At 36.8% G+C, this 24480-nt stretch overlaps 3 protein-coding genes across 3 annotated transcripts; 1 reads left to right on the forward strand and 2 right to left on the reverse strand.

Moving 5' to 3' along the window:
* Nucleotides 1-351: 351 nt before the first annotated feature.
* LOC106663000 (ATP-dependent RNA helicase DBP2-like) lies at nucleotides 352-14526 on the reverse strand. Its single transcript, XM_014387462.2, has 13 exons — nucleotides 14306-14526; nucleotides 12560-12898; nucleotides 12372-12483; nucleotides 12058-12240; nucleotides 11814-11993; nucleotides 11575-11747; nucleotides 11402-11512; nucleotides 11269-11330; nucleotides 11032-11091; nucleotides 8624-8860; nucleotides 4199-8321; nucleotides 3521-3682; nucleotides 352-452 (listed from the first exon to the last, which is right to left on the reverse strand). Exons 1-11 carry the CDS (start codon nucleotides 14320-14322, stop codon nucleotides 7684-7686), a joined length of 2112 nt encoding a protein of 703 aa, XP_014242948.1. The 5' UTR covers nucleotides 14323-14526; the 3' UTR covers nucleotides 352-452; nucleotides 3521-3682; nucleotides 4199-7683.
* A 2487-nt stretch (nucleotides 14527-17013) lies between these two features.
* Nucleotides 17014-21406, reverse strand: LOC106662999 (PR domain zinc finger protein 4). Its single transcript, XM_014387460.2, has 8 exons — nucleotides 20459-21406; nucleotides 20028-20321; nucleotides 19594-19957; nucleotides 19319-19538; nucleotides 19056-19264; nucleotides 18843-18990; nucleotides 18559-18757; nucleotides 17014-18101 (listed from the first exon to the last, which is right to left on the reverse strand). Exons 1-8 carry the CDS (start codon nucleotides 20644-20646, stop codon nucleotides 17216-17218), a joined length of 2508 nt encoding a protein of 835 aa, XP_014242946.1. The 5' UTR covers nucleotides 20647-21406; the 3' UTR covers nucleotides 17014-17215.
* A 61-nt stretch (nucleotides 21407-21467) lies between these two features.
* On the forward strand, nucleotides 21468-22474 carry LOC106663004 (ATP synthase subunit d, mitochondrial). Its single transcript, XM_014387468.2, has 3 exons — nucleotides 21468-21709; nucleotides 21911-22079; nucleotides 22146-22474. The coding sequence occupies exons 1-3, from the start codon at nucleotides 21588-21590 to the stop codon at nucleotides 22380-22382; spliced, it is 528 nt and encodes a 175-aa protein (XP_014242954.1). The 5' UTR covers nucleotides 21468-21587; the 3' UTR covers nucleotides 22383-22474.
* Nucleotides 22475-24480: the final 2006 nt, after the last annotated feature.

A 24480-nucleotide genomic window follows, 5' to 3' on the forward strand; every position in this document is an offset into this window, starting at 1 on the left:
TCCCTTTCTCTCCCTCTCACCCTCCATGATTTTATTTATTATTGTTGTACACCCAAGAAGTAAATGTGTCACGAGCGGGATTCGAACCCACGACCTTCGGCTCAATACGCGGCTGCTCTAGTCAGGTTAGCTCAAAACGTTAGAGCAGCGGCTTGTATGCAAGGATGGACTTTTCTATTATTTATTTATTTTCCATTTATTTTCTTTATTTCTTCTATTAATACGCAATGTTGGATGTCAAGCATTATGAGAGTGAGAACGACATCATTGCTCCTTAACGCAAGACCCATTGGAAGATTACGCCGGTAATAAAAATAATAATAATAATAAAATAAATAAGTAAAACCTGTGTTTTTTATATTCCACTGTTTTATTTTAGTTTAAAAGCTGTGACGGATTTATTCATTGCCCACTTCCTTGTTGGACACTTCTCCGGCGCACGTCTCTTTCTTCTGTAACAGACAACATACAAATATTAATTTCATTCATACACTCAAAGAGAAAAACGTGACAATTGTATTTATTTGTTTATTTTCCACAATAACTATGTACAAAGAGTTGAGATGTTTTGGCCAACAACGGACGTGTTACATTTCCTGGGCCATGTGCAGCGCCCTGCAATCCACGATGGTCTACTGTTATTAGGACCACCGGAAGTCTCCATCGAAGAAAATGGTAAAGCTAGAGACGAACGTTTTATTACTCAACCCGTCATTTAACGGCTTCCTTGATAGGTAGTCAACTCCAAACGGTCTATAATAAAAAGGTGAGCTCAAAAAAAAGTCTTCAGAATGTTTCATGAGAATAGCCCAGACTCTATACGTCCGCATCAGGTTCTCTACTACTGGAGAGGTATCGAGTAGGATTCGCAAATCAGCAACTCACTCGGACATATGAACAAAGAATGGGTCTGCTGTTCTCTTCACTGATGAGTACTGGTTTGGTTTGTGGCAATTAGATGACCGAGACCATGGGTGAAGAAGACGTTCAGGACTCTTCATATGCCATCCGTGAGACAGCCTTTTCAAAGAAAGATGGCATGGGGTGAAATCAATCCGTACCGAACTGATATCATACCGAAAGGATCTTTCGCTGCACTAAGGTACAATGACGAAGTTCTTCTGGAAATTGTGGTCCCAAATACTGGGGACAACATCGAGTTAATTCATGATTATGTACATTACATTGTGTTTTGAGTATTTCAACTTACTCTTTAACATCTTTCAATTAATTAAGGGTTTTTTCTCAACTAAAAACCTTAATTAATTGAAAGATATTAATTGGTCAAGCGGACCACGAAAATTAGTGAATTTAATAAGTTTAAATGAAGTATACTTCACTAAACCTCTCCGTGGCCATTTCATTCGTCGCCGAGAATCAAATAAATTACATGACATTTAAAAAATGGCAAAAAGGAGGGAAAATTCAAAAGGTGGGGTTGAGATGGGAAGTTAGTGTCGGAGTGGATTGAGGTCACGATAGCTCAAGTGGTAGAGCAGCGGCGTATCTAGCCGAAGATCGTGGGTTCGAATCCCGCTCGTGCCATTAACTTTTTTCTGAACTAAAAACCTTAATTAATTGTAAAAGATCAAAACGTTGGCACGATAAAGAAAATGTTTTTCTGAAGCCTACATCACACCAGACCGCATATCACGATTTCCTAATAATCAATGTAAGATCTACATCACGAATTTGAATTCAAGGCCTAATCTCAATTTTTTTTCATCCCTGTTAGCAGCAAATTCATGCTGTTTTAGCTAAATGTTGTAATATATTATGGTTTCTTGTCAGTGTCCTGTACTTAGGAGGTCACGAGGCCAGTGACGCTTCAGAGGTCGGTAGGATTATTTGGAAAGGTGCGGGTTGAAATGTTTCTGGCATGAGAATTTTGTGACAGAATAATTTACATTGGAAATAAATAAAGATGGTTGTTTAAACTTTTTAGACTTGAAACCGTCCAAAATAAATTTAACTAAGTGAAATAAACATATGTATATAGAAAACCCACAACCATGAATACCAGCAGATTCTTCTCACCCAAGGATCCAAAAAGTTTCTGGATACGGCCTAAGGGCCAAAGAAACTCCCATTAACATCTGCTAATTATAACAAAGAATTAAAAACAATTTAAACCTTGGCTGAACACAATGGATATCGGGAAACATTGATCAATAAGTTGGTAGTAAAAATAATATAAAAAAAGAACTTAAAAAGAAGCAACAATCGGGCTCAGCCACCCCAACAAAAATAAATCTCTAGGTTTTTCCTTGCTTACATACATTGGGGAACTATCAGAAAAAGTTCATAAAATTCTTAAACGCGAAAGTTTTAGAGCACCTTTTAGAGGCACGTGTTCACTTAGAAGCACTCTCTCAAGATCTAAAGACTCAAGGTTGACAACTTGTCAAAAAGCGTGGTTTACAAACATAACTGTAATGATTGCGATATTAAATAAATAGGGCAAAGCGACAGAGAAATTAAATTTACTTAAATCGGACAAATTTTCTGAATTTAAGGACCATCTAAATGAATCAAAACACGAGTTCAATTTCAACTTAAATACAAGTATAATACAGTTTCAACAAAGGAAGGGAACTAGATTGGTTTGACAAATTTGAAATTAAAAAAATTAAAATTGAACATGAAGATAAATGCATAAATAATACAATAGATTTTGATTTACTTATTTATTTTGATTATTTTGGTTTTAAACGTGTACCTAAATAATATTTGACATACAAATTAACACTAATTTAAAATTATTGTTTTTACAGGATTTATTAGGAGGTGGGATTGGCGGGTTCACTTTTACAATTCATGTCGAGAGACGTGTTTGTGACTCCTTCAAACTGATGATGAGTTTAATGGTTGAAATCTGAATGGTCTAAACAAATCTGTGAGTAGAACCATCATTTACAAAATGTATAAAAAAGAGAATAATTGTTTGTGAATGGTAAGATTGAATACATAAAAAAGTGTATTGACGATAGTTCCGAGGATTTTGGATACATTGGAGGTTGAAACGTATTGAATCCCAAAGTTCGATAACGTATGTCCAAAAGGTTCTCGAAATAGTAACATAAATGAGTCGTTTGTTTTGTATAATCAGTATTTAATAATAGTATAATTAGTTTGTATAATCATCGTTTGAACCACTGCTTAAAGTGACATGGGTTTGCAGGTTTCTGGTTCGATCTTTATGAGAGCATTATGGCAGTATCATCCGATATGTAGTAAGGATAGATTCAACGGTGTATACAGTGTAGATGATGTGTCCTAAGAGACTGACTGATATTGAAAGAATTTTTTTTCTTTTTTTTTAATGACGTCTCAGCTGCTTTACGGAAAACCCAACAAGAGATAAAAAGCTCAGACTTACGTTCTTTATGCAACACGGGCTAAAGACGCTTTTCATTTTTTGGCAAAATGCACAATCCGAGCTGTATTCATTGTAAATATTTTTCATTCATTCATTTAAAAAAATAAATAAATAAAATACGCAATTCAAATATTCACTGACCTTAAATAAGGATGACAATCTGTGCGGTCTGTCCTTTCTCATAATACCGAACAATCTGAGGAACCATCTGAGCTTTTTATTTTTTTGGGGCTTGTCTTCAGACGATTCCGTGGCTTTCCCTCCTTCCTTAAGACTTGGGTCCTCCTCGGCTCCTTCATCCTCCTGTAGAAAAAGCAAAATTTTAAGCCTTAATGATTCTCTTTCAGTATTCTTTATGTGGGGGGTGTTGAATTTAACTAAGTCCTCTTTTGGAAGAATCTTTGGGTCATTTAAAAAGCCCATGTACAAATGTAAAACCATTTTCCGTCGTTTATTTCTAAACTATGACCACCCATTGGACCGATATGAAGACATCATGTATAATATACTAGTGCAAATTTTAAGCCTCGCCGACTTACCGCGCGTCCTCGTCCTATCATTCAAATGAGATTTTTGTTTAAATAAAAACTATTCAAAAACATATGCAATAATGTATAATTAGAATAAATAAAGTTATACCAATTGACAGTGAAAATTGAAATGCCAGTTATGGTTAATTCTTGTATTGCGTAATATCAATTTATGTCTTATATAATTTTTCGATAGCGAGTACAAGAACAATATAAATAATTAAAATGTTTTAATGGAATATTAAACAATTATAAGTTTTTATTGTTAATTTTGTGTTGTTTTACCAACCTTTCTGTTTGAACGTAAAGCGGTATCGTTTCTGACTTCTGAATGTATAACCGTCGCATAACCTCCGCCCAAACAATATTGTTTAATGTTTAGTGTTTACATTTTTGCCGGTTTTTCTTAGGGTAGTTTTTTATTTATTATTTTATTGCTTTTTCTTTAAGAAAGACGAAAATACAGGTAAAATGATAAAGGAAAATTATTACTAAGGAAGAGAGAATTTAAAAAAATGACCGATTGGTAAATATAAGCATGGGGGATGTTTGTTGGATTTAGTTTAAAGCTTTCTTCTCTCCTAAGGCTTTTCTCTTTTAAAGATACATTATTGTTACGAGTTCTTTTAGTTTGGAATTCTTTAGAAAAATAAAATAAATTGCAGTAGTATGATAGTTTGATTAAAAAGCTTACAACGCTTAGAATACGATCTAGTGTTTGTTCCCGTTGATTTTATTATTTACAGGCGAAAAAAGCACGTATTCCACTTTACAAAAAACCTGTCCTTACATTTTTATTAAAATGTTCAATAATAATAGTGTAATTAACAACAAAAGAAATTTATACAAAACAAAGTACATAAACATTATATAGCATGGTAAATATCGTATGTTGAATATTGAAGCTATATACCTACTTCAACAAAAATGAAGTGTGTAATTAAAAACTTAAAAAAATGAATGTGACCCATTGACGACCAATGCTTGACTGCATGACATGAACCATATGGACGACTTTATGTGCACAGTTGGTCATGAGGTCAGTGATTCCCGAACCTCCTAGGTTCGTAGGGAGGTTGAGTTGATAGGTCAGGTGAAGAGATAATTTGAAGTATCCACATTTGGTTAGGTCAGTAATAGAAGGAATTTGGAGGTTTGGGTGGAGTATTGTTATTAACAAAGAAAGGTTTGGTGATCATGTGGAGGAATTTTTGGCTGTATTCCTACGAAAGTTTGATTTTTTAGCCGCCCTGAACAGTTTCTGTCTGTAGGTCTGTATATATATATAAGCTGTTCAATGAAAAGTATTTTTTGTGGTGAATAGTTTTGTTTTCAAGCTGTTTTTAGTTGTCTTGTAGCAGCGGTTCAGTTCTGCCATTTTAAATTGTGTATGAAGGATTTGACGCCATGTACTGCAGGAAGTGAAATTCGAATGATATATTGCGTTTCAGGATAAAGGACATACATAGGGAATTATTTTTCATTTATTTTTATTCTCCATTTAAGGAACCATGGTGGCTTTGGAGGGATTGAGATTTGTTGGATTGTCAGCAAAGGTAAGGGTAAGTATGATTGACTTGAGGGAAATCTGCCAAGTCTATGCTAAAAAGTAAACCAACAATACTCCCTTGGGACCAGAGAGGATAAAATGGATCGAATTGAAGAAACAATATTATTTTAGGATGAGATACTATGTATTAGAAAGGATGGATTTGAGTTTCAACTGTATACCCTGATGCTAGACACAATCAAAAATCTGAGAGCTGTCTAGAAAGACCAAACTGCTTACACTCGAGGGATTTAGCAAATAACCTTTGGTAGAATTTAAAGTGGTAATGGAAGCCAAGTTGGTGGCCAGGAATAACGTTGGTTGTGGATAGGATTTCTTGTAGGCATATGAGGACATGTCAGTTGGTTTGTAAGGCTTGTGGATCAGGCATGTGGAAAGGGTAAGGACAGCGTTATGATAGTATTAAATTAGATCTTAGCTCAGATGTAATAGTTCAAGAGATTTCATATCCAACATCTTGTTTTTATTTAAAAATATTTTTAAGACCAAAACTTGCTTTTTTTTGACAGATTGCCATAACCTGACATATGCATATGGCTTTTTAAGATCCTTTACACTTAGAATTTTGGTTAATTCAGTGGTAGTGCTGTAAAATACACCAAATATAAAACAAACTATACTAAACCCTATAAATATTTTACAAATTAGGCCAAACATAATTTGTATTAAGATTCTCTATTGTATACCTGTTCTTTACCCCAGCAATGAGCAGTTACTATTATCTGTTGGGAAGGTTATTTTCTAACCTAATCAGCTTACAAGTTTTATTATTTATTGATTAGAAAACTCTGAATTTATGGAATAAAATTGTACAAATATATATCGAACGAGCAGATTTTTAATTTGATATTCACCGATCAAAGTGGTCTGCTCTCACTGGTTGGTGTCAGAAGTTGTGCCATTTCACCATCTTCAGTGTCTGTTTTATGTAGGCGAAGCATTTAAATCACCCAGACCTATAGTACGTTAGGTAAAATCTCATATTTTTTTAAACATTTTAAACGACAGACAGCTTTTTCATCAGTGCTGCCGTAGTTTTACGAATCAGCAAGGCACAAATCTTATATACGCACCTACAATTTAACCAAATCTTTCATTCTGCGTCTTTGTGGTATAAAAAACCAAATAACTAACCTAAAATTAAAAGTGTACACAAAATGAGACAGTTTAGTACCTGTCCAGCAGTCTGAGAATGCTTGTGTCCTGTTGTAACCTAACTTGCTGCAAACAAGTTACAAATTGGTAAGGTTATTTTCCAACGTAATTCTACATTGCAATGTGTTGCGCCTCAACGAATAACATTGCAGTTTTTGCATCTTGTGGAAAATTGAAATGGTTTAGCGTTTATATTTTTTTGTATATATGTATAAAAACATTTGTTGTTCTAATAATGAAAGCTTTATTGCATGAGAGTACATTACACAGCATGGATTTCGTTTGAAAGTTGTTGCAAATAAATGTACAATTCATTCAAGAAAGTAAAAAAAAGGAAATTGACAAATTTGTTTCAGATCCGGCCAAAGGGAAGTCTCGACTAAAAAAAAAAATTCAAACAGAATGATTTGGGTTTTTTTTCTCAGCCTGAACAACTGTTTAAAAAACCCAAAATATACATTTTTTCTATGTGGATTATACAAACAATACATCACTATATATACACACACACACACACAGTTTTATTTCCAGTTGGAAGAGTTGGGAGAAGAGAATCAAAATCAAAGAGTGACACATGATTTAGCATAATAAAATTATACCTTAATTTTCACCCTTCTATCGTTTTGCTTGATTTTATATAAAGATATTTTTTTCAGACTATGCTGGACGACGTCCCACTCCCATCGACCTGCCAGCGATGGACAAGCATATTCGAATACTGCCTACGTACCGTGCCAAAAATCAAATCCAGTGGGACATCGACTTGATTGACAGCCATCTTGGCGAAGTGTGCGACGAGCTCAAGCTACTCCAGACAAAATATTCAAGTAAAAAGTAATTATTTATTTATATTTTTTATAAAATCAATCCTTTTTTTTTTTATAATTGAAGACATGCAGTTTCGAGACTTCCCCTTTTTCCTAGTTTGTAACAAATTTGTCTGTTATATTGAAAATAAAATGAAATACAATTTTTTCTGTTTTAATTTGTCTTTGTTTTTTCTAATAAATAATAGTTTATTTACAAAGTTTGATTATTATTTATAAGTTCTAAGGGGAGATTATGGGCGAGGCTTTACCATTGTAACCATTTTTAGCAGATTTTTGACTCCTGCTTCGACTTCGGCTCCGGTCTGAGCTGCTTGTCTTGTACCTGGCCCTTTCTTTGCTCCTGCTGCTCGATTTGCTGCGTGAACTCCTGGACCTCTGCGGGCTCCTGGACACACTCCTTTCCTTGTCCTTGCCATTCAGCTTTCTCTCCTCAGGCTTTGCAGAATCGGATTTTTCCCTATACCGTTTTGCCGCTGTTTTGTAGCTCCTTGGGAGCTTGTCATCCGAGCTGTACTCACCCTCACTGCGAGAGCTGTACGACGATGAACGAGACTTCCTACGCTTCCTGTCTTCCAAATGGTGGTGGTGGTGATGGTGGTGCCTGTGCTTATCCCTCGATCTGCCATTGCACTGGTCATCGTCGGATACACGGTCTACCGACCTGGAATGCGTTCTGTTCCTCCTGGTTTTGCTGTCGTGCAATTTCTCCCTTCGCCTGTAGTCCGGAGTTCTCGACCTGGAATGGGATCTTCGCCTCCTCTCTCTTGACCTAGATCTCCTCTTTTCCCCTGACCATCTCCTTTCTTTAGACCTGCTCCTCGAACGCCTGCCTCCTCTATTCCTAATTCCCGTTCTTCCTACAACACAAAGGTTTCAACCTGAATTACATGTACAAATTATACACTGACCTTTACTGCACTTAAATGTTTATATTATTATTAATAATATGTAAATGGGTACACTTACAAACATATATTTGTTATTATTTATTTCTGGCATAATTAATAATCAGCCTTCAATATTATCATTTTATATGAAAATAAGACATCCCTGATTTTTAATAGGAAATTTAATACTTATGTAACATCACCACAAATAACACTCATGGCACAATTTCTTCATAAGCATACATAAATATAAATATTTAAATTATACTTACGTTTTGCGACTAGGGCTCTGTACGAGTCGGCTAGGTCTTCAAGCCTCGGGCTGATGACCTGGTTGGCCTCCTTGAGCACCGAAATGAGGTCATCGGCCTGCTTCGAATTATTCCTCGTGAAGAATGTGTACGCTGTTCCTTTGCGCTTCGACCTCCCTGTACGGCCGATCCTGTGCACATAGTCCTCAGAGTTGTTTGGAAAGTCGAAGTTGATGACGAACTTTACGTCCTCGACATCTGCAAAGCCCAAAATGGGGAAGAATGTTAGCAAAGGATTATCAAAAAATCTGACAACAGTGCTTTTCGTCACACGTTCACGGACGTGTTTATATTTAACAAATTATCCCCAGTGAAAACGCCGACCAGTATGTCAACTTTGATAATTATTTTAATAACTAATAAGCAAAAAAAAAAACCAAAAGAAATAATCTTTGATAGCATTTATAAGGGTTTTTGAAGAGTGTTTTACATCATCCTATAAAGTAGTCATTTAACTGTAAATTTTTTTAAATTTAATTACTATACAAATATGTACAGTAAGTATACAGTGTTAAGTGCTTGCACTTGCAAGAACTTAATTCAAAAATACTTAAGGGGAAATTCCAAGGGAGTCCTAACCAACAGAAGTGGCATCAATTTAAATTAATGAGTCAAAAAAATTTAATATATATTTTTTTCAATTTGTAATAAAATGGGAGGGGAAAAGATATGCTTTACAAGTAAACCAATAAAAGAAATTAAAAATAAGAAAAATACATCAAACTTGTCTTCCTCTATCAAGAAAAAATGTTTTAATAACGAAACAAAAAAACACTTTTATACTCACTTTGCAACCTTTTTGTCAGTTTTCACTCTGGGACGAGCGACTGCTATTGAGCGCTCTTGTTTTGGCGCTCGTTGGGGAGGCCCCGAACGTTGGGGTCGTCCTCCGAAACCTTAGCGCCCACGGCTCCTTTGCCCCCCCCACCCCATCGCACGCCCCCCAGAAACGAATACCCACCAGCCGGCGCACGCCTTCGTCGACGACAGCCTCCTTGGAACAATAAAGAACAGTTTTCCTGGTTTTTTTCCTCTTTCTTTCCTCATTCATTTATATCCATAAACAAACATTAACGGGCATGATTCGCACAATTTATTTAATTAGAGACAAACTTAAACTTAATAGAAGTGAGTGGAGTACTGGGTACTTTACCACATATGTATACTACACATCAAGATAACAGGATGAATAAAGCACCAGCTAAAAAGGGTCAATAAAATGCACTAAGCTTCTATAGGTGGGCTTAAAAGGATGGATTAAGGTGTAGTTAATATAAGCTTTCGCTGCTTAGATTTAATATGATTTATTAAGCTCCTGTTGCTTAAGATTAAAAGGAGTAAGTTTCAGGATGTATTAAGCTCCTACATATCAGCATGAATAAAGCTCCTACTAAGATGGGTTAACGAGATACATTAAGCTCATATTGGTTGAGGTAATTAGGATGCTCTAAACATAGATGGGCTTAACAGGGGGCATTAAGCTCCAGCATGTTTAGTTATGTTAAGCTCCTGCAACTTGTGATTATCATGATGCTTTAAACACTTGCTGTTCAGGTTACCAGGATGCAAAACAACTCCTGTTTTTTACGGGTAACAGGATACATTAAGCTTCTACTGATTACTGCTGACAGGAAGTAGCAAGCTCCTGCTTAGGATCAACAGGATTCTTCAAAGAAAAATACTTTCACTTAGCCAAGCACACACGCTAAAAAGTAATAATAATACAGGAAGAAGTTATGAAGTTAGCATAACTACCTCATGGGGGAATCCAGTCTGTATATAGTCAAATAATTTGTTTAAAATGAAGATAATTGTATGAAACACCCGTTAAATTGAAAAGATAACTTTTTATTGTTACAATGAATTTTTTCGTTTAATTCAACAACAGAGAAAAAACCAGGAAAAACAAGAAAAACTTAGGGAAGGGGTGGTTTGGATCGGGTTAAATGATTCATGTTACGCTTGTATGAGCGCAGCTCCACCGCCATATCCAGGGGGACTCGCAAGGCGGGGGGGCATGGCCGAGGCAGAGCGGTGTAGACAGAGTGAGAGACACTACGCGCCAAATGCTCGAAAATCGTATACCAAGCATTATCACGTATGTGCCTCTGTAAACACACAAGAAGAAAATTGAAAAATAAAAAAAAGGAAAACAAAACAAAAAAACATTTAAAAAAAGGAACAAAAAAACAAAAACTTCCTGAGATCTCCTTCGTTAAGGACAACCTATTTTACAAAAAGTTTTTTTTTTTACTTTACAATTTTTCTTGGATAGGTAAAATAAAAATGGTACATTTTTTCTTTTTGTTTTTGTTTTGAGAACAAGCAAAGGGATTTTTGTATAGAACATTACTTGGAAAAATTCTCACCTAAACCTCTTGCAGCAACATCTGTCGCAACCAGGATCGGACTCCTTCCATTTTTAAAATCTGCGGAAATATTTAAAATTAAAGCAATCTACAAAGAAAATGGGCAGGGGAAGGATGTAAATAGTTTGTATAAGAAGGAAGGTAATTGGAGATAAAGTGAAAGGAGAGAGAAGACACAAAAGAAAGAGGATGACGCCACGTTTTAACTCCCTGGCCTTTATAAATTATTTAGCTTACCTTTTAAAACATATTCTCGTTCACTCTGTTTTTTATCACCATGTATGCAAACAGCATTATACCTAGGAAATTTTTTCAGAAAAGTTAATTATTTAAAACTAATATAATAATAAATTAATGAAACTCTATATACCCTTCTCTAAGAATACGTCTAGTGATTTCTTCAACTCTTTTTTTAGTTTCAATGAAGACAATGGTCTTATTTTCTTTCTCTGACATTATTTCTTTCAAGAGGGTTGTCAATCTGAAATTTTGTTGATATGTTTAGATTCAAATTGGAAGTTCAATATAACACCAACAGCTTACTTTTGTTCCTTTTCGTTTTCGTAACATACATCGACAATCTGGAGTATGTTGTGGTTTGCCGATAGCTGAAGTGATCCAACGTTCACCTGTATATAATTTTTAAGGAATTCCTCGGCGAGATTTTGCACTTCTTTAGGCCACGTCGCTGACCACATTAACACTTGCCTGTCAGGCTGATGAAAACACAAAAATATAATGTATTATAAAAAACAAAAAGACTTAAAAAACACAAAACTTACTCTTATCTGCTCGACAATTTTTCTTATTTGAGGTTCAAAACCCATATCGAGCATTCGGTCTGCTTCATCGAGCACCAGGTAGGTGCACCTTTTCAAATCAACCTCACGGCTTTCCAGGAAGTCTAGCAGCCTGCCTGGGGTCGCGATGACAATCTCGACGCCACGTTTTAACTCCCTGGCCTTTATAAATAAATTTAAGTAATGATTTAGTGATTGAAGACATGACTGGAAGTTTTCAACTTACCTGAATGGATTTTGGCGCACCACCAAAGACAGCGATGTTTGATATGTCCTCCCCTACTTCGTTGGCGACCTGAAGTATTTGCTGGGCAAGCTCTCGGGTCGGTGCAAGGACAAGGGCGATTGGGCCTTCACCCCTCCTTAAAGGCTCTTGCGCCTCAATATGAACGAGCGCAGGTAAAATGTACTAAAAACAATGCATCAGTGATTTAAAAAAATAAAAAAATTGAGTAAAAACATTTCATCAGACACATTTTCTCATTTATCTCAAACCCTTCTGTTTCTTTCATTTTTTCTAACAAAGTAAGTTTTACTTACTGATAAAGTTTTTCCAGAGCCAGTGGATGCGATACCGACCATGTCCCTCCCACTAAGAGCAATCGGCCATCCCTGGGCCTGTATGGCAGTCGGTTCTTTAAAACCTAGTTTTCTAAAATGAAAAAATTGTCTTAAAAACACAGAAATAATTTGTAATAGATATTTAAAAGTCTTTGTTAGATGATTACTTGATGGTTTTCAACACCATTTCAGGAAAATTGGCCTCGTCGAACGACCAGACTGGCTTCGGCACGTCACGACCTTTTATCGTTATGTCCTTTTCCTCAAGGTACTCCTCAACTTCACTTTTCGATCTTCCGTCGACCGTTGGATGCGGTGTGTAGAAGTTCTTTGTGAACGGTTCTAGTCTTGACATGTCCCAGTGGGGCTTTCTGAGCCCCGCGCCCGCACCTCCACCGCCTCGTCCTCTCCCACCACCACCCCTCCTCCTGTCACGTGACCTCGACCTTGACCTGTACCTGTCACGCGACCTTGACCTTCTCCTGTCCCTCGACCTGGAGCGAGATCTAATAAAGGAAAAATACAAGTGAATTTATAACATTTAAAAACTCTATTGCCTTGGAATATTTACAATAATTCAATAACAAAGTAAAAAATATATACATATTGTTTGAAAATAGAATATTGGGTCCAACAATCAGATCATACAATTGGAATGGTAGAAAAAATATCTTACAGGTACATTTACATCTGACACTTTTGTCCGGTAATATATCTTGAGTGTCATACCGAAAATCGCTTTGACTGTTACATACTGATAGAAATTTCTGGAAATATCATGGGTAGGTAGTATATGACAGTTCACAAAATGTGAAACTTGGAATAAATATACGACCCGTTTACATACAAGATTTATTTTTGTGTACACTTGTCTCCTATGTAATTGTACATCTTTTTCATTCTGCACACAGTCGATTTTATCCTGACACGAGGAAAGCATCGAAATACAAAATTGCAGCCTGTGTAATTATTTTAAAGATGAAAAGGAATTAAAAATGTTATATATGGGTTTGAGAGTGGGTTTTGAGATGTGAGAGTCAATGCCTACAATCAATGTCTGAGCTCAGTATTGAGGATCCAGTTCAGTTTTCGAATTTTTGAAGAATGAAACCTGCTGATTTTGAAAAGCTTGCTTGTAAAATTGGTCCCCTTATATCAAAGCAAGATACCATATTCACAAAAGCTATTAGTGTAACAGAACAACTTGCTGTAACTTTGTGCTTTTAACATCTGGCAAGTAGGTACCTATTATTAAATAAAAAATTTAATTTTAAATTTTTTTAAAAGATTTAAACACTTTTTTATCACTCGTGTATGACACTTATTGCAACGGCAGAAAAGTAGACGAATGGCCAACATTTGCGATAAATGCCGAACAAGACTGAACTTGCAACTAACCGGAGTTTACGTCTACTGGTATATAAGTGTCGACATAAATAGCTAGTAGTTGAAATACATATCTCTGACATAAATTCTCCATTGTTTATATTAGCCACGATTTCTGTCCGACATAAATATCATACAACCGATGTAAATGTAACTTAACACTATCAGATCCGACAGTAGGCAAGGGCGGCTATCAAATGTAGCCTTACCTTCCTACGGTGTTCTTGACAGATAATACTGAGCATTTATCGGTTTATTTTTCAAAATATGTATTTAATAGCCTTTCCCGATTTTTTTTTTTTTTTTTTCACGAGAGAAGGGTACAGCTTGCAGACATATTTTAGGGTTAAGCAGGGACATGGAGTGAAAGACTTTCTAATCCGGTTTTTGATTGTTTTATAAAAATGTATAAGCCATTTATTATAATAAAGCGTACAGGGGTGGAAAAGAAAACATTTTTGCGTAGTAAAAAAATATATATATAAAAAATAGGGTAAATAAAAAAAAAAAAAAATGGCAAGTCTCACCTTCCGTAGCGTCCCATTCGTGATGCTTACAAGCCCCGTCCGTCGGTTAAGCCGCTGTTTTTTATTTTATCCACACAAAGAAGACTTGACGATCCTCCTCGTCGGGTAGAAGAAAGTGAAAAAAAGTAAAAGTCTAAAAAAAAACAGAAGAGCCGGGCGAGGGACGAACTAGAAGAAACCAACGGCCAACCTCAATCGCCCTACGACTCGGTCGAAAGTGTCAAACTAGTGACTGTCCGAAGAACTAGCAGATGCTGACAGCGCTGTCACCAAACTCAGTGCCAATGTTTAAAAAAACTCTTATTTTCTATATATATAATATATTAATTAAAATGAAACAATTTAGTGTTGTTAGAATATTAAAAAAACACGAAGATCTGTAGACAAGATGCACTACTCAAATAACATCCAGTGTCATCATCATTGTGAGTACTTTAACCTAATCATTTTAATCTTCACAATCCATGATTGCATCTATCATCTATGATATCTGTTAAAGTGTATTTTTATATATTATAGTTAATTTATTTTTCATTTTGTACAAAAAGCAGATACATATTACAAAAGTACAGTACGACATGGATCACATGGACGTGGACACCATCCGCCTGTCAGGAGTTAACGGAGAATGAGTAATAAAAGCGACACAAATAAATTGAAAAATACTGCCTCCTATTGGGTCAGGAGTGTCAGGTCTTGGAACGAAATACCGAGAACCCACGGGGAAATAAACCAGCATCTTTCAGGCTAAAATCCATGCAATTGAGAAATGTACCCAATTCAATCTGACCAAAGAGTACAGAATATAGCTATCGTCCGATAATTGGCTGAAACTAAACTAAATAGATTAGTTATAAAAAAATAATGTCGTCTAAAGTGTCCCAGGACATGTGTAAAGGCAACAAGAGAGTGCCCTTGCCAGGAAAGAGGCAGCTATAGTGCTAATAAGTCCTGAGCCCTTCTGTTCCGTTCGGATTCACACTATCAATGATTATCTCTAAAAATGGTAGGCAAATATGCATACAATTAGCAATTGTTAAACTCTTTGGAACTTCAACATTTACTTTAAAAATTTTTAAAACTTGTTAAAATGGGGTCCATCTGTTCCTCAAATGTATATAAGATCCGGGAAACAATCTTCACAACTTCCTATAAAGTCTCAACGGACTAGAAAGGAGAGGAAGAACACAGGAGAGCATCAGATACAATGATATGGTACACAGGTGGCTCCAAAACAAACGAAGGAACCGGATCAGGCGTTTTCTGAACAAGCCCAAAAACATGAGCAATCAAACTCATAAGGGAAGTACAATTCGGTCTTTCAACCAGAAATATATGCCGTCAATGCTTGTGCCCTGGAAAATCTTAAAAGTGGTTACACTGACAAAAAATCCTAAGATCAGATAGCCATTAAAGCATTAGCATGTAAAAGAATCACATCAAAATTAGTCAGTGTATGCATCCAAAATCTCCAAAACCTGGAGAAACACAACAATCTGATGATATCTTGGGTGCCAGGGCAAGGGGAATTTTGGGTAAAGAGAAAGCAGATAGTCTGGCCAGAGGAGGATCTGCAAGACTATGCATAGGCCCCGAACCTATTCTTGGGAAAACAAATATAGAATCCTCCATCGCAGAATGGATCCAAACAAAACAAAAGGAGAAGTGGATAAATTCTAGCGGTGCTAGACATAGTAAACTTATGATGAAACAACCATCACCAAGAATGGCAAAAGCACTGCTGCAATTGGAGAGGGTCAAACTCAGAGGAGTGGTAGGACTACTAACCGGTAACTGGCATCTGAGAAAATATCTACACAACATGGGTATATACAGCCATGATCCCATTTGCAGATTATGTAATGAGAAGGAGGAAACAGCCACTCATATCATCTTCAAATGCGAAGCAACAGCTCAATGGAGGTTTAACCTAACATATGGAAGAAACTTAGGGAATCAAATTGCAGCAGTGACAGTCAATGACCTGACACTTCTAAGGAGAAGGATTGAGTCTATTGCACTGAACTAAGGAACTAGGAAGGTACAATAAGCCAGAAGGCTGCAGTACCTGGCAGTGCAAACCCCGCTTCCTAGTATCCTCATACCATACCATACCGTATTCAAACGTATTTCATCTTTGCACCATCTTCAGAGAGGAACATACTCAGTAATATATATTCACCAATTTACTTTTAATACTTAAACTATTAATAATCCTACAACAACATGGTTTCTATTCAGCAAGATCAACAACAACCAATTTAAACTTATTGGACTAAGACTTTATTATTAAGAAGGACTTTGTTCATACTTATTAGAAAAAAGGGCATTTAATATAATAAATATGTATAATGTAAGAATAACTAAGAACAACTTTTTTTTTGCTTTTATTTTTTTTTCTTAAATAGAAAGGACAACAAAAATACATAGACTTATACAACAAAATTATTTTCATATCACAATTATCCGACGACCAAGTTAATCAAGAGGTAGTTGGGTACTTTATATTTTTGAAAATTAATTAATTACAATCAATTTAATGGCGTCTTGGGCTAAAAAATGAATAAGTTCTACAACAGCCAATTTAATCCTAATGGAACTATAAATAAATAAACGAATACTAGCTACAATCAAATTAAAAAAAAAAAAAAATGCAATCTACTAATAATTATTTACAAGATTTTAACAACTTTTTTTTATTTTGTTAATTACACAGTTTTTTTAAATTATAGCGGGATCATTTTATAAGAAAGTTTTGATTAATTAATCACTCAGTCTCATTTATGGTTTTGTGAGATTTGTGTTATTTTCAGGAGTTTGGCTGCATTGCAAAGTTTGCCTATTACCTGCCTAATTGTTCTTTAATTAGTACAAATTAGGTTTTTTAGGATTCTATTGATTAATATTTTTTTAATAATAGCCAGAGTAATGATGGTAGGGTGGAGATTTCTGCGGTATGTAGGCCTGGGAGAACGGCTGGTACGGCGGAGATACCATGCGTTCTTCGATGTGTGATACGACAGGAGGAAGCAGTTGCCCACCTCTCGGCATGGTCAAATCTACTGATTGCATGTTCATTGCACGTATCACATCTGGCGGGTATTCGTACATTGTGTACCTCGGTATGAAGCTGTGGTACATTTCCCTGTTGTTGATCTCCTCGTCGTATTTGTACTTTGATAGGTTTTGCACCATTTCATCCTCTCTATACCTGTGGTCTTCATGTACTAGGTCGTGTGGTGGTGTCAGGTACTGGCGTTCGTACCTCGGCGAGGGGTACATAGGCAATGGGCTGGATCGATAAGGCGGCGGGCTCCTGGGTGAAGGAGCCGTCTCAACAAAATCCGGCCTCAGGTCTTTTTCGGCTGCATCAATAGCTGCCTCAACAAGAAGACTGGCGTTTGAAGATTCAGGACGGCGATAAATCTTTGCCTCTTCCGTGTAATCTTCTTGAGGATGGTGGTCACCCATCCATTTCTTGCTCGCTTTGCTTACAATCGATGGGTGGTACTCGATGACGCTCGTCTCTTCACAGGTCGGGACGGGATCAGCAATCTGGACTTCCTGGATCTCCTGGGGTTCGGGGTTTTTTGTGAGACTCGTCTCCGAGGACAAGCTGTCCTCACGGTTTGAGTCATCCTCCTGGTCTTTCTCACCTGCGTATGACTCGAAAGTGTACTCAACAGAGCGGACAATCCTCGGAAACCGGTCTTCAGTCAAGCCGTGAACTTTTTTGTAATGAAACTGAAGACACTGTTTCGTTGTAAATGCTGCTGTACACCTGTCTTCTTGACATCTACAGACAAAAAATAGCATTCGGGCAAAACAATTCTTTTGTTTAGTGGTAGGTTTTTGAGGATGGTTACAAACCCAGCAAATCTGTAGTTTGGGTTAGAGATGGTTAGTGACAATAAAAGTTGGGATGGTTATGGAGGTTAGGGAAAGGATTACATATGAATGGTTCAGTATTGTTAGAGATGGTTAGTGAAAGAAATGTTCAGGAAGGGAATGGAATATGGATTGTTTGGTATCATTAGAGATACCAGATAGATAGTTAGGTTTGTTAGAGTCCATTAGGTATAGTTAGGGAAAGTGGTTAGAGAAGGCTAAGGAAGTGGTTTGAGAGGGTTAGGTCTGGTTTGTGGTGTTGAGAGAATGGTTTGTTGAAGAAGGGGTAATTATGAATTGTTAATATGGTTTTGTTTAGTTATTTCAAAACAAATTAATAAATATGTTTTTTATTTTTGACTTACTTGAACGGCTTAACACCCGAGTGAGTAAGCATGTGAATCTTGAGGTTCGACTTGTTCTGAAATGTCTTCGAACACCTGGCACACGAGACGCCAGACGGCCTTTTGTGCACTTCTTTTGTGTGCCTCTGCAGCGCCGCCCTTGAGCCGAGCACTTTGAGGCAGTCGACGCACTGAAATTCCCTCAGCACTTCTGATAAATCTTAATTGTAACACAAAAACAAAAAAATTGTAAGTCTTATTTTATATTTTATAAATGAAAAAAATTTGCACATTAATGAATTTACCACTGTGCATTCTTTTAATGTGAACCTTGAGCTTCTGAGGCTGGCAGAATTTCCTTCCACAGTAGTCACACAATGGCCTCGCCCTGTGCGGATTGGCCGAACAGCCATAGTTCCTATGCATCTCAAGGTAGTTCAGACGAAGGAAAAACTGATAAAATTAATCAAAATAAAATCAATCCAGAAAAGGTTTTTATTAATATATAGAAGACCCACTTTAGAGCAGAACTGGCATTGGTATGCCCCTTTCCCTTCATGGTAGAGCAAAGCGTGTTTCATTATGTTCTGCTTTCCCAGTACGGCTTTACCGCATATTTTACAATGATATTTTCTCACAGTGAGGCTCAGACTGGCCTCGTGGAATACAGCACAATGGAGCCTGTAGTACATGGCATGTTCGAATTGCAAATTACATCCTCCACAGCCTAAAAACGAAACCTTTATTAAATAAATAACAATAATAGATTATATTTACTCACTGGTTTTTTCCATCTTCTTCGCTGCCCAAGAACCAGTCATTTCAGCCCAGAAGACAAGCTCGACATTTGGAAGAATATCAATGAGGGTGATGAAAAACAACTGTCCATCTTTTTCGATAGGTACTATGTTGCGTTCCGTACGACTCATCGCTGGCCTCAGCCACCGAAGCCAGTTGGATTTCTCCGGAGAAGAAGTGCTGAGATAAAAATCCTGGCTTACCTGAAAAGCAAATATCTGGTTATGATTTCATAGTTCGAATGTTAGAAAAACTTACCTCCCATATGTGCTTCATTGAATAATCATCGGCGATTTCCATCTCTTTGATCCGACATCCAACCAAAGGTCCGAACTGCGTGTACTTTCCTATATGCGCTGTTGTAAAGACCCCCAGTCCACCGCCAGCTTCTACCTCTCTCAGTTCTAGCTCGCTCGGAAGGGTCGCTTTGGCACAGTCTTCCCCCACCAGTTCTTGCAGTATGACTTGATCTTTTATCACGTATGCCGGTGTCTTGAGAGGGCACAAGTTGTCGGGATGTTTCAAATCACAAAAACAGCAAAGCTTGATGCCGAGATTATTCCTTACCAGCCTCTCCTCCTTTGGATCATCCTCTTCTACTTCTACATCTGAATTATCAAGCCTATTATAGAAAAAATCCTTTAAAATACAATTTAAAAAAAAAATTTTTTTTACATCTTTAAAAATCATACTTTTTATGCGGCTCCTTAAGCCGTCTTTCTCTATAGTTCTCCTTAATTGTGATCTTTTTGATTTTTTTGTTTATTTTATGACATTCGACTTGATCATCAGGTTTGGCAGCTGAGTCGATATCGCTGCTTTTGTCATTGTTGGTGTCGGATGTGTCAGTATCCTCTAAGTCTAAGTTGTTTGTCTTCCCTTCATCCTTCTGCGAATCAGCACTGTGAGCTGAAAGCACTTGGCCCTCCTCATCATTATAGTCGTTCGGAGGCTTAGGTCTCTTGTCAAACTGTAAAAGCTTAGAGCTGGGATGGGAAAACAAAAACAAAGACATTAGGTTGGAACTGGCAAAAAAAGTTTAAATGTTAACTTGCTTATATGCACTGAATTTCTATACAAGTTTGGTTTTGAGAGAAGTTGAGACAATGCCTTAGGTACTCACCAGAGGTACTTTTCTGCGGCTGACAACAGATACTCGACAAAATCCGGATCGGTGCTGAAATTGAGCTTGTTCCTCAGGAACTGCCAGTTTTTCACATTCCTTGTTCCGATGTCGACAACGGCCTCATCATCCGCCTTGGCGGGGGCGGGGTCGGGCTTCTTCTCCGCCCTCCTCGGCTTCTTCGGCATCAGCCCCCGGCTAGAAGAAGGTTCGTCGGGGGTGGTTTTTCGGCCTCATCTGGCTGGCTGGGGCGATTGGCTGGAGGCGGAGAACAGCCGGGATCCCTCCCCCGGGGGAGAAGGGGGGAGATTTATTGATCAACGGGGGCGGCAGGGGCGGTGAAATTCAAACTCCGGCCGCCCCCGTCGTCGGAAATGTTTCCAAATTGAATTCGGAAGATCTTCGGCCGGCACCTTGGATAATTTTGGCGACAGAAACGGGTGGATATGCTATAAGACAAAATTAGGCCCTCCGGGCCGGATTTCCTTCCATCCGTGGAACATGAAAAAAATCTCCCTCAGTGAGATTTATAAATAATTTTCACTTTTAATATCCAGGTTCGGACATCGGAAATTACCAATAATCTAATAATTCTGCCCCTACGGTTGTTTTTGCATACGAGCTCGCTTATTCTCGCTTTGATGCAATAGTCAAAAAGCAAGAACCACCTCAACGACAGCTTTTTATACGATTCAACTTGTGAAAACCGTCTATAAATCAACCAAAAATACTATTTATCAAGTTTGAACTTTTGATATTTCCTTCAAAATATTCTTTACAAAGTTTTGTCTTTTCATAAGAAAAATTGTCCGTTTTGGTCAATTGGTGAAATGGTTAAGCACGAATGACATCACAAAAATGTTATATGTTCCAAGACGCCATTTAAGCTTACATTTTAAAAAAATATTATTTACTAATAATTAAATAAAATATTTTATCAGTTTTTTGAACAAGATTAACTTTAAAAGCTACACTGTAAAAAAAATAATAATAGTGATAAAAATACTAATAATCTAATCAAGGCACCCTTTGCTTTTCCCCCTTATCAGTGCCAATAACCGAGATCTAATTTTTCCAACTTTTACTGCAGATTTTTTCATAACTTTCAGCTTTCTTCTCCTCCACAAGGATGGCTACAAAAAGGCTGACAATCAAACTCTTCGATTGGGCAAAATTGGCCGAAAGGGTGCCTGCGAATGATAAAGCCATGTATCTAGCATTTAAAGGAAAATCCGACGGCTACCTGAGAAGGTTCGTTGAATTTTCTTTCTTTCTTTTTATAAATCACCGTGATAAATTTTTGATGAAATTTGGAAAAAAGTATGGACACATACTTGCTCTAGTTTTGGTATGGTGTTCGACCAAAAATGTATGAAAATAGGGAAGGTTATTTTAAGAAAGGGTTTTTATATAGTTTTAATATTATGGAAAATTTCTATAAATTGGCTTTAGGATGCTAAGCAACCCGGAGAATCCACCCAAGTTGGACTGGGAAATGTACAAGAAGCTTATCCCTGTTCCTGGTATGGTCGATGCTTTCCAAAAACAATACGAAAGCTTGCAGATTCCGTATCCGCAGGACACCGCCTCATCCCAAATTGACGCCCAGGAGCAGGAACTCGTAAGTACAAAGCCATCGGCCATTCCTCACTGTTTGGCTAAATCCTTATATTTTTTCTTTTTGCAGAAAAAGGCTGTCGAGGAGTTCAAATCTGGCTCGGAACAACGCATACAAAAGTTCAGGGAGGAGATATCATACATGAACAGTCTCATACCATACGAGCAGATGAGTATGGAAGAATTCCTGGAGGTAAATCCTGGACAGCTCGACTTAGAAAACAACCCGACTTTCTGGCCCCACGACCCTGATGAGATAAAAGAAATAGAGGAAGCAGAGAAAGAAATGCAGGAATCATCTCATTGAATCCACTCATGTTCCATTTAGTCCTATAGACTAAACAATTTCTAAACTCAAACTGTAGGCATATTTAATAAAAATAAATCTGTTAATTGTTTTGTCTTTTTGTCCTTCCAGCTTATAAGCAAACTCATCATTTTCCTCCACCCATGATCTACTCATGTTTTAGTGGGGGGAGAACATGGCATCTCATTTTGTACAATTAATTTTTTTTATGTAAGGTCTTGGCCGAGATGAAAAAGAAAGTGTCATGAGCAGGATTCGAACCCATGACCGGCTCAATACACCGCTGCTCTAATCACTTGAGCTATCGAGACTTCATTCCATTCGAACACCAACTACCCATCTCGACCTACAACCTTTTGATTTTTACTTTTTTTGCCATTTTTCAAATGGGTTTGAATCCTACTCATGACACCGACTTTTTCATCTCAGACCTTACATAAAAAAAGAATAATTAATTGAAATAATTAATATGGTCAATTAGACCACTAAATAAATGGATTAATACATATTCTGTACAATTGTGATCAACCAGAACCAAAAAAAAAATAATCTGATTCAATTAAAAAAAAAACCCTTATTTGATCTTTCTAACATTATTGTATTGCCTTTAGTGAAAAATTTAAAACAAATATTACAATTTTACGTACATATGTATATACAAGTAAAGCCATTATTTTAGGTTAGGCTTTTCTTCAATCACCTAAAATTCAACTTTCATATTTTTAGTCGTTTTAAAATTTTAATTAATTTGGAAAAATATTATCATACAAGGTGCGGTGTTAGTGGAAACAGCAGAGGAAGTCTTCTTAGGACTGCAAGGAAAACCAATAAAAGATCACTATGGTTTGACGTTCAAAGTGGTAAAATTTGCAAATATAGCCTTTAGGAATATGTTAAGCAGAAAGCCTACTAGGAGAGTGACAGAGGAATATAAGATAAAGAGGCGAGAGGAGAAAAAGGTTCATAGAAAGAAAAAAATTTGGATCTATAAAGAACTGGAACAAATTGAAGCTTATAGAAATATAAAAGAAAGCGGGCTATTCTGTCAGATAAAGGAAGAGCCCATTTATTTATTTATTTACGGATCGAAATCCACTATAAAAAAGACATTTTACAATAACAAAAAATATAAATTAATGATTAATTTATTTTATTAAATTTATTAATTAATTTCAGGCCAGAAGTGACTTTGGTAAGAAAAGATGGAACATTATTTTCCAGAAAAGAAGTTATATTGCAAAAATGGAGCCACCACTATAACAGCCTGATCAATGGTGATAGATGAGAAGAAGTTAAAGACATTCGAAGCATACTGTCTGAGGATGATGATGTTGAGATTTTGAAGAAATTACGGATGCAATATTTAAAATGAAAACCAATAAAGCCCCTGGATTTGTAGGCCTGTTGGCAGAGGTATTTAAGTATGGTGGAGGGAAATTCTATAACACTCCATAACCTAATTATATGGGTAAATTAATATATACCGTACCAGTGGAAAAAGGCCATCATATGCCTGATACACAAAAAGGATCAACTAGTGTTCAATTTATAGAAGGAATTCACTTCTAACACGTGCATATAAGGTTTTATTGCATTTGCTATTTTACAAGACTGACAGAGTGATTGGAAAATATCAGGCAGGCTTTTGGTTAAATAAGTCAACGTAGATTAGATCTCTTTCTTCGGTTGATTTTTGAAAGAGTTATTGAATTCCAGGTGCCCACATTTGACCTCTATTAGATGTTAAAAGTGCTTATAATAGCTTCATTCACCCAAGACTGAATATACCACCATGCAAGAAATGAATATACCACCCAAACCCACTTAGTGAAAATGATGGATACACCACGTGTAGTCTGGATTTCAGGACGGATGAAAGAAGGCATGGTGACTCTAACCTATACCCTGTTTAACATAAAAAAGTGATCTGTGATTTAGGAAACATACCAAACGCTGGCCTATTTGGATTATGTAGACAGCATAGCACACACACTCCCAGAACTAAAGGGTGCTTTCCTTCTTTGCTTAGCCATCAATGAGGAGACCAAATTTATGTAAGTAGGAACAGGTAATGGCCCACTTATGGTGTGTGTTGGTT

This window comes from Cimex lectularius, unplaced genomic scaffold, assembly GCF_000648675.2.
Source record: "Cimex lectularius strain Harlan isolate CLEC.00 unplaced genomic scaffold, Clec_2.1 scaffold265, whole genome shotgun sequence".
Lineage (NCBI taxonomy): Eukaryota > Metazoa > Arthropoda > Insecta > Hemiptera > Cimicidae > Cimex > Cimex lectularius.

Bases quoted from the DNA above. Each gene is read 5' to 3' on its own strand.
- LOC106663000 (XM_014387462.2), bottom strand. The intron at 11,331-11,401 runs GTATATAGAGTT...AAAATTTCCTAG, and splicing joins AGACGTATTCTTAGAGAAGG to GTATAATGCTGTTTGCATAC. The intron at 8,322-8,623 runs GTAAGTATAATT...TTTGTGTTGTAG, and splicing joins CAGAGCCCTAGTCGCAAAAC to GAAGAACGGGAATTAGGAAT.
- LOC106662999 (XM_014387460.2), bottom strand. From the start codon at position 20,646: ATGCCGAAGAAGCCGAGGAGGGCGGAGAAGAAGCCCGACCCCGCCCCC. The intron at 19,958-20,027 runs GTATGATTTTTA...TTTCTATAATAG, and splicing joins CTTAAGGAGCCGCATAAAAA to GCTTGATAATTCAGATGTAG. The intron at 19,265-19,318 runs GTGAGTAAATAT...TTTCGTTTTTAG, and splicing joins GAAGAAGATGGAAAAAACCA to GCTGTGGAGGATGTAATTTG.
- LOC106663004 (XM_014387468.2), top strand. From the start codon at position 21,588: ATGGCTACAAAAAGGCTGACAATCAAACTCTTCGATTGGGCAAAATTG. The intron at 21,710-21,910 runs GTTCGTTGAATT...AATTGGCTTTAG, and splicing joins TCCGACGGCTACCTGAGAAG to GATGCTAAGCAACCCGGAGA. The intron at 22,080-22,145 runs GTAAGTACAAAG...TTCTTTTTGCAG, and splicing joins ACGCCCAGGAGCAGGAACTC to AAAAAGGCTGTCGAGGAGTT.